Genomic DNA, 15,343 nt, shown 5'->3' with positions numbered 1-15,343 from the left:
ATATAAAAGCACGCTACGACGAGGATGGGATTCGAACCCACGCGTGCAGAGCACAATGGATTAGCAGTCCATCGCCTTAACCACTCGGCCACCTCGTCCGTGTTTGCATGTTGTTGTCCACTACAAAAAAAAATAAACTTGTAATCGAATGTTATTACAAAGGGTGAGAATGAGTGCGGCAGTAAACTCATGGTGAAAGACGTCGAGAGCCCGTCTCAGTGTATTAAACACACATTCCAGTTGACCCACTCGCCCATTGCGGCGGAGCGTTAGCGTCTCGAGCCTGATCAACATTATTTTTCAACCGATTCTTGAATTTAAAAGCACGCTTCGACGAGGATGGGATTCGAACCCACGCGTGCAGAGCACAATGGATTAGCAGTCCATCGCCTTAACCACTCGGCCACCTCGTCTGTTTTCGCATGTTGTTGTCCTCTACAAAAAAAAACTCGCAATCGAATGTTTTTACTAAGGGCGAGAAAGAGTGCAGCAGTAAACTCATGGCTAAAGACGAACAACATCGAGAGCCCGTCTCAGTGTATTAAACACACATTCCAGTTGACCCACTCGCCCATTGCGGCGGAGCGTTAGCGTCTCAAGCCTGATCAACATTATTTTTCAACCAATTCTTGAACTTAAAAGCACGCTACGACGAGGATGGGATTCGAACCCACGCGTGCAGAGCACAATGGATTAGCAGTCCATCGCCTTGACCACTCGGCCACCTCCTCTGTTTTCGCATGTTGTTGTCCACTACAAAAAAAAAAAAACTCGCAATCGAATGTTTTTACAAAGGGTGAGAACAAGTGCGGCAGTAAACTCACAGCTAAAGACGAACAACGTCGAGAGCCCGTCTCAGTGTATTAAACACACATTCCAGTTGACCCACTCGCCCATTGCGGCGGAGCGTTACCCTCTCGAGCCTGATCAACATTATTTTTCAAACGATTCTTGAATTTAAAAGCACGCTACGACGAGGATGGGATTCGAACCCACGCGTGCAGAGCACAATGGATTAGCAGTCCATCGCCTTAACCACTCGGCCACCTTGTCTGTTTTCGCATGGTGTTGTCCTCTACAAAAAAAAAAAAAACTCGCAATCGAATGTTTTTACAAAGGGTGAGAACGAGTGCAGCAGTAAACTCACAGCTAAAGAAGAACAACGTCGAGAGCCCGTCTCAGTGTATTAAACACACATTCCAGTTGACCCACTCGCCCATTGCGGCGGAGCGTTACCCTCTCGAGCCTGATCAACATTATTTTTCAACCGATTCTTGAATTTAAAAGCATGCTACGACAAGGATGGGATTCGAACCCACGCGTGCAGAGCACAATGGATTAGCAGTCCATCGCCTTCACCACTCGGCCACCTCGTCTGTTTTTGCACGTTGTTGTCCTCTACAAAAAAAAAAACTTGCAATCGAATGTTTTTACAAAGGGTGAGAACAAGTGCGGCAGTAAACTCACAGCTAAAGACGAACAACGTCGAGAGCCCGTCTCAGTGTATTAAACACACATTCCAGTTGACCCACTCGCCCATTGCGGCGGAGCGTTACCCTCTCGAGCCTGTTCAGCATTATTTTTCAACCGATTCTTGAATTTAAAAGCACGCTGCGACGAGGATGGGATTCGAACCCAGGCGTGCAGAGCACAATGGATTAGCAGTCCATCGCCTTAACCACACGGTCACCTCGTCTGTTTTTGCATGTTGTTGTCCTCTACAAAAAAAATAAACTCGCAATCGAATGTTTTCACAAAGGGTGAGAATGAGTGCGGCAGTAAACTCACTGCGAAAGACGAACAACGTCGAGAGCCCGTCTCAGTGTATTAAACACACATTCCAGTTGACCCACTCGCCCATTGCGGCGGAGCGTTACCCTCTCGAGACTGATCAGCATTATTTTTCAACCGATTCTTGAATATAAAAGCACGCTACGACGAGGATGGGATTCGAACCCACGCGTGCAGAGCACAATGGATTAGCAGTCCATCGCCTTAACCACTCGGCCACCTCGTCCGTGTTTGCATGTTGTTGTCCACTACAAAAAAAAATAAACTTGTAATCGAATGTTATTACAAAGGGTGAGAATGAGTGCGGCAGTAAACTCATGGTGAAAGACGTCGAGAGCCCGTCTCAGTGTATTAAACACACATTCCAGTTGACCCACTCGCCCATTGCGGCGGAGCGTTAGCGTCTCGAGCCTGATCAACATTATTTTTCAACCGATTCTTGAATTTAAAAGCACGCTTCGACGAGGATGGGATTCGAACCCACGCGTGCAGAGCACAATGGATTAGCAGTCCATCGCCTTAACCACTCGGCCACCTCGTCTGTTTTCGCATTTTGTTGTCCTCTACAAAAAAAACCTCGCAATCGAATGTTTTTACTAAGGGTGAGAAAGAGTGCAGCAGTAAACTCATGGCTAAAGACGAACAACATCGAGAGCCCGTCTCAGTGTATTAAACACACATTCCAGTTGACCCACTCGCCCATTGCGGCGGAGCGTGACCCTCTCGAGCCTGATCAACATTATTTTTCAACCGATTCTTGAATTTAAAAGCACGCTACGACGAGGATGGGATTCGAACCCACGCGTGCAGAGCACAATGGATTAGCAGTCCATCGCCTTAACCACTCGGCCACCTCGTCTGTTTTCGCATGTTGTTGTCCACTACAAAAAAAAAAACTCGCAATCGAATGTTTTTACAAAGGGTGAGAACAAGTGCGGCAGTAAACTCACAGCTAAAGACGAACAACGTAGAGAGCCCGTCTCAGTGTATTAAACACACATTCCAGTTGACCCACTCGCCCATTGCGGCGGAGCGTTACCCTCTCGAGCCTGATCAGCATTATTTTTCAAACGATTCTTGAATTTAAAAGCACGCTACGACGAGGATGGGATTCGAACCCACGTGTGCAGAGCACAATGGATTAGCAGTCCATCGCCTTAACCACTCGGCCACCTCGTCTGTTTTCGCATGTTGTTGTCCACTACAAAAAAAAAAACTCGCAATCGAATGTTTTCACAAAGGGTGAGAACGAGTGCGGCAGTAAACTCACAGCTAAAGACGAACAACGAAGAGAGCCCATCTCAGTGTATTAAACACACATTCCAGTTGACCCACTCGCCCATTGCGGCTGAGCGTTACCCTCTCGAGCCTGATCAACGTTATTTTTCAACCGATTCTTGAATTTAAAAGCACGCTACGACGAGGATGGGATTCGAACCCACGCGTGCAGAGCACAATGGATTAGCAGTCCATCGCCTTAACCACTCGGCCACCTCGTCTGTTTTCGCATGTTGTTGTCCTCTACAAAAAAAAAAAACTCGCAATCGAATGTTTTTACAAAGGGTGAGAAAGAGTGCAGCAGTAAACTCATGGCTAAAGACGAACAACATCGAGAGCCCGTCTCAGTGTATTAAACACACATTCCAGTTGACCCACTCGCCCATTGCGGCGGAGCGTTAGCGTCTCGAGCCTGATCAACATTACCTTTCACCTGCTTCTTGAATTTAAAAGCACGCTACGACGAGGATGGGATTCGAACCCACGCGTGCAGAGCACAATGGACACCTTAATCATATTCACCTCAGTACAAATACCCAATTGTGTCGTCTGATCCCAAATGTAGACAATTATTTATGGTATGGAGATGAAGGTGGCACACAGAATCAAATCAACGTGAACAGGGAAATCAGCAGGTGAGAATGGTGTTTCTTCTGAATTCAGTTTTCATAGTCATGCGGGCGGAATGACAAAGTACACTTCTGAATTGGACATTGTATATCACAGTGTTGGTCTGCAGCTACATATACGCTGAGGGAATGTAATCACAGGCTGCTCCTCTCCAATCAATGAGAGTCAAGGCTTTCAAATATACTTCAGAGGATTACATCTTAATCCATGACCTTGATTTTTGTCATCACCGCCCATGGACATGTAGTAATGAACTCCTCTACCTCCTTGGCTTGATTTTTAATTTGCCTCCTGAACACAAACTCTCAAGACCAGCACCAAATAGAACAAGTTATTGATGTGACAGGGGTTGTTTGGGAAGGGTAGAACTGTGGGTGGCTGCTGTGATGTTCACTGCAGCGTGACGCTGATGTGGTCTGGCAGAAAGATGACACGAAGAGCAACATGGAGACAATATATGGAACATGTGTACAGTTTAAAGAAACGAACGGTATTGTCACATGGGGATATTCGCGAGGGGCGCAGGCATGCTTGAATCATATTACGGTTCAGTGATGGACTGCCGCTGGATGAAACGAATGGTTGTACTCTACTAGACACGATGGAAATGTTCCGATCAAACAGGCGGATGAGGAGGGAGAATGAATCCACAAAAAAAACAAGATTTCTCACCTGCTTGGCAACTTCGGCAAGCAGCAAAGTCTTCCCAGTGCAGGGTCCTCCGTACAACACAAGAGGGCTCATTCGACTCCCTTTGGTCGGCATCAGGTATTCCTGAACGTAATCCAATGTCTCACTCTTGTATTCGTGGAGGGCTGCGTAGGTTTTACAAAGGGAGAGATGCTGCAGGATCTCATCGTAGAGGGGGTCCCTCTCCGTGTCGAAGTTCTGCTGCACTGTGGCTTGGATGATGTCGACCATGTCCTCGTAGAACTGTTTACACAAGCCCTCCACATAATGGCTTTCCACCTCCTGGGAGTAGCCCAATTTCATGTCGCAGTGCGTGACCGAGGAATAGACTCGTAGGTTGGAAGCAGCCACTACAGTGGGGATGAACTCATCACGCACCTTCAGAAGGCGTTCGTAGGCTTCCTGGTTTCGCATGACCCGGTCGCCGCTCACCACTATGTCCATGTAACGCGCCATCTCCGGCAGTTTGGCGAAGCGGTCAAACTGGGAGATCTTGCGGATGTAGCAGACGCATTTCCTGAGAAAGGCAGGAGTTTGTTTCCCAAGGGCAAAGTCTAATTCATCCTCCAAGGCTGGAAGGAAGAGAGAAGAGAAGTCTGTATTTTTCATGCAAAAAAAACCCTGCACACATTCAACATCAAAGGCCTCCTGCTGTGCTCCAAAATTCAAAATGCAACTGTTTTTCTTAACAGCTGATAAGAAGCTGGTGGATTATGATGTACAACTTCTAAAGATAGAAGTCCAACAGATGTGGGATTCAGATTACTTTGAGGAGAGAATCTTAACGGCTCTTAGAAGCCTCTAGCCTCCTATTAGTCAGAGCTCTGTGGAGTGTTACTTAAGAGGAAACAAAGTTGATAAAAATCACATAAGCTGTGCACTAAAGTGAATCGCAGGCACCCCACAAAGAACAAGCTGGCTCCGTTTCCTCCAGCCGCTCCTGTGAAGTTTCTCTCAAGGCTAATTGGGCAAGTGTGAAAATATTCCTTGACTTGATCTTTACCATGCCACAGCTTTGCTTTTGGCCAAAACCAGGGAGCAGTCTCTAATTAATGTCAAGTGTAGCTACTTAAAACACTTAAAAAGAGCATTAGCTTGTGTTTGAGGGGAGATAAATGCAGACAACTAATCTTAACATCGTCGTGTATTCAACCTGATTAAGCTTCTTAAAGCACAAACAATTTTATATCATAGCAGAAAAATAACCTTTTCAGAGGCTCTGCAATATTTCACGCTCGGCTTTTGCTTGCTCTTTTCTCAGCAGTAGACTGACACAGCTGGAATAACCGTTATATTGTTTCTTTCTTTCCTCCATCTCCGTGTCCCAGAGAGAAGACAAACTATCACATTCTCAGTTCAGATTAATTACCGTCAATTATATACAACGCAGAGCCATCGCTCACTGTCATGGGCGAAGCTCCGTCTGACACGTCCTTCTTGCATCTCTTTGCCTGCTATCAGTGAAAAAACTAGATGACAACAGCCTCTGCTGGACGAATTCTGAACGTTATCCCTAAAGGTTAATGCTTTTCTACTCTTGACAAACGTGTCTTTTCATACTTCCGGCGAGGTGCGGCAAAATTGGGTTCAATTCTACTGAAGAAAGAGTCTCATCACGCATTCACCAAGAGTGATCCATTTGAACTGTGTTCGTCACAGTCAGTTGAATGTTCCTTTAGACAAAATAATGAGGAATATTAGTCAACAATCAGAAGAAGCATTTGTACTGGAGCCATGTCTAAATTGATGAGCATATAACTGCTGACATTGCTCACTGCTTTCTTTATCTTTGCAGCTCAGCATGACCTACGGCTCGGTAGCTACTCCAGCTCCACGCTTGTGCTGTGACTAGACAGATTAGTCTTGGCACAGCGCACATTTATTTCACCAGCTTTTCAGTTGCTTTCAGAAATCTTGATTTGTCCTTGAACAGATTTGTCCCATAGATTTGTCAGCCAAACTGTCACGCAATCACAGGGAGACTCACACGAATGGTGCTTTTCATTCATGCGACACCACCTCCCACTCCTCACATATTCCTGGCCAAACCCCGCCCTTGCTGCCTCGGATTGGCTCATAAGCCGCGTGATAAACGTAACATGCTTTCAACTCGTGCTGTTGGCATGAATTGCAAATGACACCTGATGCCAATTTTGAAGGCGGGTGCAGCGGATGGCTTCGAGGTAAAGAAGTTATGAAGGTATGAAGACTAGTTCTCCTCTTGACAGCCCAGCACACCCACTGAACCGAACCCCTTTCTCCCGGCCAGGTGGGAAGCTCTGGATTTCTTAGCATTTGCACTGATATTAGTAACAGAACAATATCACTACAGCAGCATTTACTGTAACAACAAGCAACAGTTGCATGCATACTATAGTGCAATGACTGCAAGAGCTCTCCAGTCCATTGGCAACATCGGAACGTGCCAGACACTAGGCCCACAGAAGTGTGTTGTGATTCTTAGCAACCTAAAGTTCTTTGACCTTGCCAATAAAGCTGATTCTGATTCTGAAATATACATCTGTCTTTCAGTTGACAATGGAAAAAAAAGTGTAGCGAAAAACATCCCTGAACAAAAGTAAACAGATTTATTTTGCTTGCTTAATAAGAATAAAGAAAAATGTTTGATGCAAGAGAGATTAACACAGGCGGCCGTCGTAAACTAACCAGAGCAGAGGAATTTCTTGGCCTGATCGCTCTTCATGGTCCCTTTCTCTTGAAGCTGCAGCACTGCTGTTCTGAAGATCCTCTTGATCTCCTCTGACACCGTCCTCCAGGCCTTGTCATTCTTGGTCTTGGCTGTGCTGCTCGACTCCATCTAAGCAGAACGATGGGCACAGAGTTGGACGACAGTCTCTTTTATCATAAATATGGTAATGGTTGTTAAAAGAACAAACAGAAATTTCATCTCACTAGATTAGCACAGATGACCACACACTTTTCTGAAATGAAACATCACATTCTACCAATAATGATAAAACACTGGCAGAAATCATGAGCATGATCCACCCAGAGAGCTCTCAGAAGCTGGGGCGCGTGGACTTTCAGTGAGGAGGCTAAACAAGACAAACAAGACAAAACTATGATGTGCAGCCTTTGTGCTCTGTGAGTCCTCTGGCTCGGTGGTGCCTCCAGAATGGTGATGCGGAAATAAACTTTGACGACAAATGTCCCTCTACTGTGAAGGCAGGTGGCTACTGTTCGGCTGTTTTCCTCCATCACATTTCTCATACATATAACTCTCCATAGATCTCCAAATGGTTTTGGAGAGGAAAAAGCTATCTTTATAAAGATACAGAAGTAAATTGTGCAGCAGTGTGTGGTGATGCGTGAACAAGTGCTGTTTTAATATTAATTACTGAATACCTGTCTAGTGGACTATGAACAGAACCTATGAGAGACAGACCAGAACTTTCACTCTGCACTCAACAGTTTTTCATGTTGTTGTAATGTTATTTTTATGGTCATATTTCCATGCTGCAGCAGTTTGATGCTAAACCATTTATGAGAGAAAATACTTTAGCTTAACTGCTAATGCTACGACGACCAATTCTACGACCAATAATAATAATAATAGTAATGATTTTACACAGCAACATATATTGTCAGTGTAACAACACTGCAAGGGTACTGAAACTTTGTTTCCTTGGTGGTTTCGCTCTCTGACTGTGTAAAGCAGAGGGGGGCTGAATACCCAATCGGATAACTCGGCTAACACATGGGCCAACTGCAGGTCCAAATGGGGCACTGTGAATGAACCTGAGTGAATATGAAACTGACTGAAAACCGTTCGGCAATCCTAGAAGGGAGCATTTAACTGGCCAATGGGTGTTGAAAGACTTGTCTGATGGGTACCTCTTGGAAGTGGTGAGTGGTTCCACTTTAAGGGTTGACCTTTGGCAATGCATGTGCCATGCTACTGTTCCATAGTTTTCAGGCTCACCTATGATGACTATGCATAGTCAATGGGCTCGTAAAATTTCATCTAGCTTGCTGCAGAAAATCTCTTGTCGCCAGCCTGAACACTTCCATCCCTCTCTCAAGCAGCAGAATTGATTCCATAATAATTTACCGGCACAATAACCACGCTCATTTTGCCCATGTCATTCAATCCGGTATGTTAATAAAAAAGCAAATAAAAGTCTTTTTCATCTGTTCTGATGCTGGGTTCTGGTAGGCAATGTGGATTCCCATTTAAGTAGACTCCGCCCATCCAGAGAAAGTAACAGGGGAAAATGGACGATGAAGAAATGGCGAATGGGTCAGATGACAGTGCTGTAGGCGAAATAATGTTAGCCGAAGTTGATCCTGTTGTACTTATTCACGAAACAAATCCAACATTGGTCGTTTGGAAATATTCTGGCTTGGGTTCCACAAAGATGATGTTGGGCAAATGAACATGAAATCCAGGTGTGGCTGAAAACTGTTGCAACCACGCAAGGAAACACGTCCAACCTTTTCCACCACATGCAGCTCAACCACGCTGTTGAGAACAAGGATGAACGAGAAGCAAGGTTCGAGAAGTGCCACCCCCAGACTACAGCCCATAATGGTGGCATTTCCAACGGCAACACCATACGAGAGAATGACTAAAAAGGATAAAAAAGGACATTGCCTGAGGTGCAGAGGTGCGAGGCTGCACAACAGGGGGCGAATCGGACTCAGGCCACCTGAGACAGAACCTGCAGGGTGAAACCACCCTAGGAGGTGGATAGAATGAACCAATGCAAAAGCCTTCCATGAGGATATGGCTCCCCATCACTACAGTGGAGGACACAGGGTTTTAACGGCTCATGAAAGCAGATGACGAGAGGTACGCCACACCACTAAGAAAATGTTTTTTACAAACCGTGCTTCCCAATATGTACAACACTGAGATGGGGATGTATTGTGCCTTTTCAAGGTACAAGGTTCAAGGTGTGATATTGATTTAAGGTCATATTGCCCAGCGCTGTTTCATAAAACAGATTTTTGGTCAGTAAAAAGGTGGTGAGTGGACATAGGGTAACACAAAACCAACGCAAACAAACTCTGTACTCATGTACTCACGGAGTTCTGGTAGTTCTTGAACATTTGGGCTTTGGGTTTGAGGTAGTAAGCGGGTGGCACAGAATTCTCGTCCCTGCAGTACCACTCCTCCAGGATGTGTGTGTCCAGTCCAGCCTCCACTGCAGCGTCCAGGATCATCTCAAACTCCGCTGACTCTACCTCCCCCGGCACTCGGATGCTGCCGTACTTCTCTCCAACCAGACCCTGCGGTGGGGAGACGACAGAGATTAATGAGACGATGACGACCTCTCAAACTAAGAGCTGTTTTCACCGTCACGGGGGGTGAAGCCAGCAGGCAACGAGGCACGTGACAAAACCTACGTCAGGATGAGGCGCAGCAAGGACATTTTTGTGACAAGCGTCATCGGGAAAGCGTGGAGAGCATTCCTAATTGGTCCAAGATCGAGATCATTCAGCAAGTCGGATACTTGCAGTTGAAAAGGAGCTGATGACCTTTTAAATCTATATTAAACTCTCAATCTAACAACAGTCTGAACAAGTCTGAAATTTGAAGGCAAGTTGAGATTGGGAAAGTCGGGGTGTGACACAAGTCCCATAGACAAGGTGGACAGAAGGCAACATAAATATGCATGTCCTCAAAATCCAGGAACGTCCCAAGATACTTCTGCTATTTCATGAAACTGGCTGTTTGAGTCAGTATAATACTCCATTTTGAACTGGATGAGGAGGGTTTGAAGTGGTCCTCACCTGTTTTGCATGTAAACTTCTCTCCCATCATTACTTAAATATAGCTGCATATAAAACGTTGAATCACTCGGGACCAAATGTTGACTATATCCCAGCAACTTGAACAGATTACATTTTCATACGCAGCAGATGGCTGTGTTCTAGATGAAAGGAAATCGCTGCACTAGTTACATGGGGACGCCTTTGTTCAATATGTTAATGTTATTGCCATCACTTCCTCCTCCTCATCATCATTCCAGCAGACGGATTCCCACAATCTCTCTTAGCAATCGGTTCGCTCAAAGCGCAGAATACTCGACACGTTTGTGAGAAAATTAAGCACCATCAAATTCAATAGCGGCCTTTTTGCAGTTTTATCTGCGTTTCCATACGCGCTATCTCTCCAGAGCCTCCAATGACTCTCCATTCTTCCCGCAGTCACTTTTGATTGACAGCACATTCACTATCAGCCCAAATGATCAGAGCCGCTTCCTGCCACAGTCCTTGATGTGCTCTGTCACTCACATTGGAGGACATCATGAGCAGGCGCGCACACTCCAGAGCACTTGCACCGCGTGACCAGCTGATCTTTACGCCATGTGTCGGCGCTTGCGTCCAGCTTGGACCTCAGGGCGAAGACGCGGAGCGAATGACGGACAAGGCGAGTGGCTTTCAGTGAGTAAGCCAGTGAGCTCAGCTGAGCAGGAATGCGACGGTGCGACGCCATCGGCAATGACGCTTCAAAGCCATTCCTCGTTCAGTTGGCATTCTCAGTGGGAACAGATGCAGAGAGCGAGCAGAAAGAGATGACGGCATGTGGCCAGGTCTGTAGATGGACGCCTCTTTGAGCGCCAAATGGCCACTACAGACCCTTTTATCCATCTTGAACACAGTTTGTTGGAAGGGTGGACTTGCTAGATTTAGCAGAAAAGGGAAAGTGGCGTCATAGTTTCTTTATGACTGTTTGGAATAATAATTAAAACGTTGTTTGTAATTGAAGCTATTGAAACTCAAATTCTACCACTCAATTATAAATTGCCTGGCAAACATTACAACGACTATTTTAGGCTTTTATATGATATTCCATGGTTTATTGTGAAAATAGCGCTTGGAGCACATCAGTGCAGGCCTGGATGTCACGTCCAGGCTTTAGCGTTCAAGAGCCATACTGCTTTGTTGAGCAGTCTTATCAACTTTGTACCAAATCTTGTCTCCTTATCCGGGAGGTTTGTCTCGTAACCAAAAGGGACAAACATGTCCCGGTCTTTTTAGTGACACACCCTGATGACTCTTCATTCCAAGCACAAGTCAGATCGCAAGCACAGTATAGGCACTTAAAAATAATTTAGTCATGCAAAGTAGGGACAGATTCAAAATGAAGAAGAATTATAAGACAAAAAGGGAAGACAGAACCCAGATGCAGAGCTTTGAAGTATTTTCCTGCTAGAATAATGCCCATTAAAGGATAATTTATTCATTGTTTGCAGCTCTTCCTGGATCATTATCCCTAAATGGAATGGGCATAAAAAAACTCCTAAATGGCAAAATAAACCCAAAACTTTTAATCCACATCTTGGCTCATCAAGACTCACTATGAAAAGATACTTTTTGGAATTGGGTGTTTAAAAAAAATAAAAAAGTAAAAATGGATGCCACTCTCATTATTTTTATCTTTGCCTCTGCAAACCAACAACTTCAACATTTTTTTTAAGGGACACATGAATGCCTTTCTGATCTGTGGCGTTATGATACACACATCAAAAATATCCTCTCTATCTGAAAAGTAATCTGATCTTTGGATCTTAAATGCTATGGGGCCATTTGCTTAGCCAAAAACTACTATAAAAACTAACAAACCAGCATCGGGATTTATCAAGCGAATCTCTCAAAGTGCATCATTCAAAGCGCAACAAAGTGTGTACCCAAGTGAGTATGTTTGATTGCCATTTGGGATGTCGCAACACAACCATTTTCCATGAAAAAAACAAACCTAGTCAATTTACTCACCACAAAAATTGAGATATTATTATAATTATTAAATGTTTTGCCAGTTCCAAATGTAGCTGCAGTGCGTTTGGATGTGCAGTGACAGTTGAGCGCTAGTCTAACCATCAATGAGCCATTCTGTAAACCATGAATCACAAAATCTTTGGTGTGTCTCCAGTACTTTTCCACTGTTTTACATTGTACTTACGATATCAGCCACAATGCACAGCACTGTCAGTCTGCGGTGTAAACATGAATGATGCTCACATTTTCACCTCCAGAATACGCTGAACTGCACACGTTATTTTACCCTGCAGCACACATCAGCCCAGATGCGTGTAACCGCCGGCGTCTTCTCACCGCACACGAGAACAAACAAAATGTCTGAATCAGGCATTTTGGCGTTGTTGGATGACAAAAACACGTTTGTTTGTGAGCCACAATAAGTCATAGACATCAACTGTGCAGCTCTTGTTGACACATCAGAGTTAACAGGCTTTAGAAGAAGCATTTCAGCACTTGATCCAACAGTTGTGAGAATCTCTTATCTTACTGCCCTGCTGTTCATGTTGTTTTATTGGCACCACACCGAATACGCATGGTGAAAGTGTTACTTTTCCTCACAGGGTGCACTTTCTCCGTAACACTTTGGAATTAGTTCTGTCTTCATCACACTTCATTTTAAAACAAATAATCTTTTTCTATTACATTCAGACCTGGAGTTTTGCATTTCCATTGACCTTGAGATTTGATGTTTTTATGAGTTTATTTCCAATCTGGGTTGAGTGAGTTTAGCCACCTCAGATTGAACGTGAACATAGAACATTGCCATCTCTTATTTTACTCAGCTCATCCTTACATACAGCGGGTGATCGAGGAAATTGTCACGTACTGTCTGACCCCCAGGATTCCCCATGGGACATCTCATCCACAACCACAGCTGCCACCTCACAAAGCTTCCGTGTCATTTCTGCATTTCTGCAACAGGGGATCGGACTGAACAGCAGGCTGAATGTGGAACACAAACTAGATTCCAAATGCACTCAAGAGCACCAACCAAAGATCCAAATGTTTGCCTCCATGTTTGATCCAATCGTACCACAAGCATCGCTGGAGTCAGGCCGTCTAGAGCAGATTATAAGACAGCAGCTGTTGATTTCTGAGATGACCTGCCCCACCCACAGGGTGGGAATATGAAGGTATGAAAATGATGGTCTGTGGCCAGGTTAAAATAAAAACGAATTCCGAATAAGTGAGTTGCAATATGAAGATATTTACCAGCCGTGGCAATATGACGAGTGAAAGTAGCCTTTATAGATGAAGTTTCACGGAACAGTGTCCTATTTTTCAGAGGCCACTAGATAGTGCTGTGCAATGTTGTGCTTCAAACAACTAAGACACCTCACATTACTTCTAAACAAAGAGCGCCCCCGGTGGCCTCTGAAATTCAGGCCGTAGTTTCATGATGGCGGAGAGACTTTTCACTTCAGTGGGCCATTGAAAGAAGAGACAGATATGTGCAGGCGAAGAAGAATGCTGTGTTTTCTTTGACATCATGTAACATTTCCAAAAGCTGCCTGGTCAGTAGCCAAGCAGCCTCATTTGCAAAAACTGAAAAGTAGAATTTGTTCTGACACCTTCCTATCTTTCATTCTGCTTCGTATGGGCTCTGACCAATACTGTGAAATCAGGTCCTGCTGTTATGGCAATGCAAAGACAGTTGAGATGACTTGGTTAAATTCAATATACAAGCCTTAAATACATATAAATCAATATAGCAAAAAAAAAAACTGCATGTACACCACACTAAATCAGAATCCTTCTCTGGACAGTAAAGTGTTAGTGAGTGTGAAGCCCACCATGGGGTTAAAGCCAGTGTGAGAAATGGGCCTTTATGACGGCAGTGTGTAATTCCCACTCTTCTGCTTTTGCCTCCATAGGGAAAGCGGGCAGGGGGAGGGTCTGTACTCTTCCTAAGTGCACTTTGCCTGATGAGCCAGCGGGGAAAGGCGACTAAGTTATTGTACCAGCCGTACAATCAATGTACAACTCAATCAATTTTGGAGTCGATCAATCGATGGACGACAGTGAACCAGATGCTTGCTGCACTCGCATCGACGAGGGAACACTCGCTCAAAGGACTGGTGCGAGAAGTAAATGCTTTATCTAGCCTTTGATGCAAGTCATGGCGGCTTCAGAAAGTCAATCACAGATGACATTCAGCTGACCACTAACTCCACACGCTAATAGATTTGCTGAGAAATTGCATGAGCAAATTACTGCATTTCGTGTCCAAATCCAAACCATTTACTTGCAAACATAAATGAACATATTTGACCAAAATGTAAATGCATCGCAGAGAGTGTTTCATGATGGAGCATGTGAGGAAGAAAACTAGTCCCTATATGGCAGCAAAGATTCAAATAAAACAGACCCCATGTACTTCTCATATTATCAGGTAAAAGCAACATCAAATGACAAACAAAATGGACAAACACTAATACCTGACAAAACAGTAAAGAAAAAAAAAGCTAAAAAAAGGTGCGGAATTAAATAGAAAAAAAAACCATGTAGTTGCAATAGACATTTCACTTATAATGAAAAGAGCCTGAGCATTTGTGCTAGCATGGTTCTATACTGGGTAGCTATAGCTATACCAGGAGTCATTGCTACCTTGGTTACAACAGTGCTGAGTTCAGTTATCCGACCCAGTCTTCATCCCCGGGGGAGCGATTTTGAGTACTAACCGTGCAAGCAGTGAATAGCTGGTTTAAAAGTTTCCGTGCGCAGACAAATCAGAACAGCCCTGTGCTGTCTTAACCTAGCTGACAACAGCTTGGCTAACGTTATCGCGCTTTCACTTTCAGCTTTTTAACTCCACAGAGCGGACGGTGTTCACAACTCATTAACCTTAAGAGCAGACGTGTGACCCCACCGTAATAAAGTAGCCACACATCAAACAGTGATAAACAGAAAATTAGCATCATGCTACGCAGGGATACTAACGGTTTACCTGTGTTTTGGCTCCATGGCTCCAGCCTGGATGCACTGAACACAGTTTTAATTTGTACTTCCAACAGCTTCTGACCGAGCACATTTCTGCATTTGTATTGACCTGTCGAGTACTCAAATTATTCCAGTAATTGTTTCAGCCCTAAAACTAACAATGGATTCAGTTTCCCGCTTTCACCATGAGTTATCCAATACAATCTATGATGGATACCTACAGTGA

The 15,343-nt window shown here is 44.5% G+C and overlaps 1 protein-coding gene and 11 non-coding genes across 14 annotated transcripts in view; all 12 read right to left on the bottom strand.

Annotated features, from left to right (window-relative positions):
* Positions 1 to 15,343, bottom strand: part of LOC128756411 (NACHT and WD repeat domain-containing protein 2) — a 60,874-nt gene that overhangs the window by 14,462 nt on the left and 31,069 nt on the right. For 2 of the 3 annotated variants that reach the window (XM_053860907.1, XM_053860908.1), the window contains exons 5-7: positions 9,439 to 9,642; positions 7,057 to 7,207; positions 4,372 to 4,961 (exon numbers count right to left, since the gene is read on the bottom strand). In XM_053860907.1, coding sequence (XP_053716882.1) covers positions 4,372 to 4,961; positions 7,057 to 7,207; positions 9,439 to 9,642 — 945 coding nt within the window. Of the gene's footprint in view, positions 1 to 4,371; positions 4,962 to 7,056; positions 7,208 to 9,438; positions 9,643 to 10,146; positions 10,360 to 15,343 lie in introns of those variants that run through there. The other variant, XM_053860909.1, reaches the window with a different exon arrangement.
* On the bottom strand, positions 17 to 98 carry trnas-gcu (transfer RNA serine (anticodon GCU)). The gene has a single exon. It is a non-coding gene; the product is annotated as a tRNA-Ser (tRNA).
* Positions 332 to 413, bottom strand: trnas-gcu (transfer RNA serine (anticodon GCU)). Its single transcript has one exon. It is a non-coding gene; the product is annotated as a tRNA-Ser (tRNA).
* On the bottom strand, positions 650 to 731 carry trnas-gcu (transfer RNA serine (anticodon GCU)). The gene has a single exon. It is a non-coding gene; the product is annotated as a tRNA-Ser (tRNA).
* trnas-gcu (transfer RNA serine (anticodon GCU)) lies at positions 972 to 1,053 on the bottom strand. Its single transcript has one exon. It is a non-coding gene; the product is annotated as a tRNA-Ser (tRNA).
* On the bottom strand, positions 1,295 to 1,376 carry trnas-gcu (transfer RNA serine (anticodon GCU)). The gene has a single exon. It is a non-coding gene; the product is annotated as a tRNA-Ser (tRNA).
* Positions 1,615 to 1,696, bottom strand: trnas-gcu (transfer RNA serine (anticodon GCU)). The gene has a single exon. It is a non-coding gene; the product is annotated as a tRNA-Ser (tRNA).
* trnas-gcu (transfer RNA serine (anticodon GCU)) lies at positions 1,936 to 2,017 on the bottom strand. The gene has a single exon. It is a non-coding gene; the product is annotated as a tRNA-Ser (tRNA).
* On the bottom strand, positions 2,251 to 2,332 carry trnas-gcu (transfer RNA serine (anticodon GCU)). Its single transcript has one exon. It is a non-coding gene; the product is annotated as a tRNA-Ser (tRNA).
* trnas-gcu (transfer RNA serine (anticodon GCU)) lies at positions 2,569 to 2,650 on the bottom strand. The gene has a single exon. It is a non-coding gene; the product is annotated as a tRNA-Ser (tRNA).
* Positions 2,889 to 2,970, bottom strand: trnas-gcu (transfer RNA serine (anticodon GCU)). Its single transcript has one exon. It is a non-coding gene; the product is annotated as a tRNA-Ser (tRNA).
* Positions 3,209 to 3,290, bottom strand: trnas-gcu (transfer RNA serine (anticodon GCU)). The gene has a single exon. It is a non-coding gene; the product is annotated as a tRNA-Ser (tRNA).

The sequence above is a fragment of the Synchiropus splendidus genome, chromosome 3 (genome assembly GCF_027744825.2).
Source record: "Synchiropus splendidus isolate RoL2022-P1 chromosome 3, RoL_Sspl_1.0, whole genome shotgun sequence".
Taxonomy (NCBI): Eukaryota; Metazoa; Chordata; class Actinopteri; order Syngnathiformes; family Callionymidae; genus Synchiropus; species Synchiropus splendidus.
This window is presented reverse-complemented; position numbering and strand designations above follow the sequence as displayed.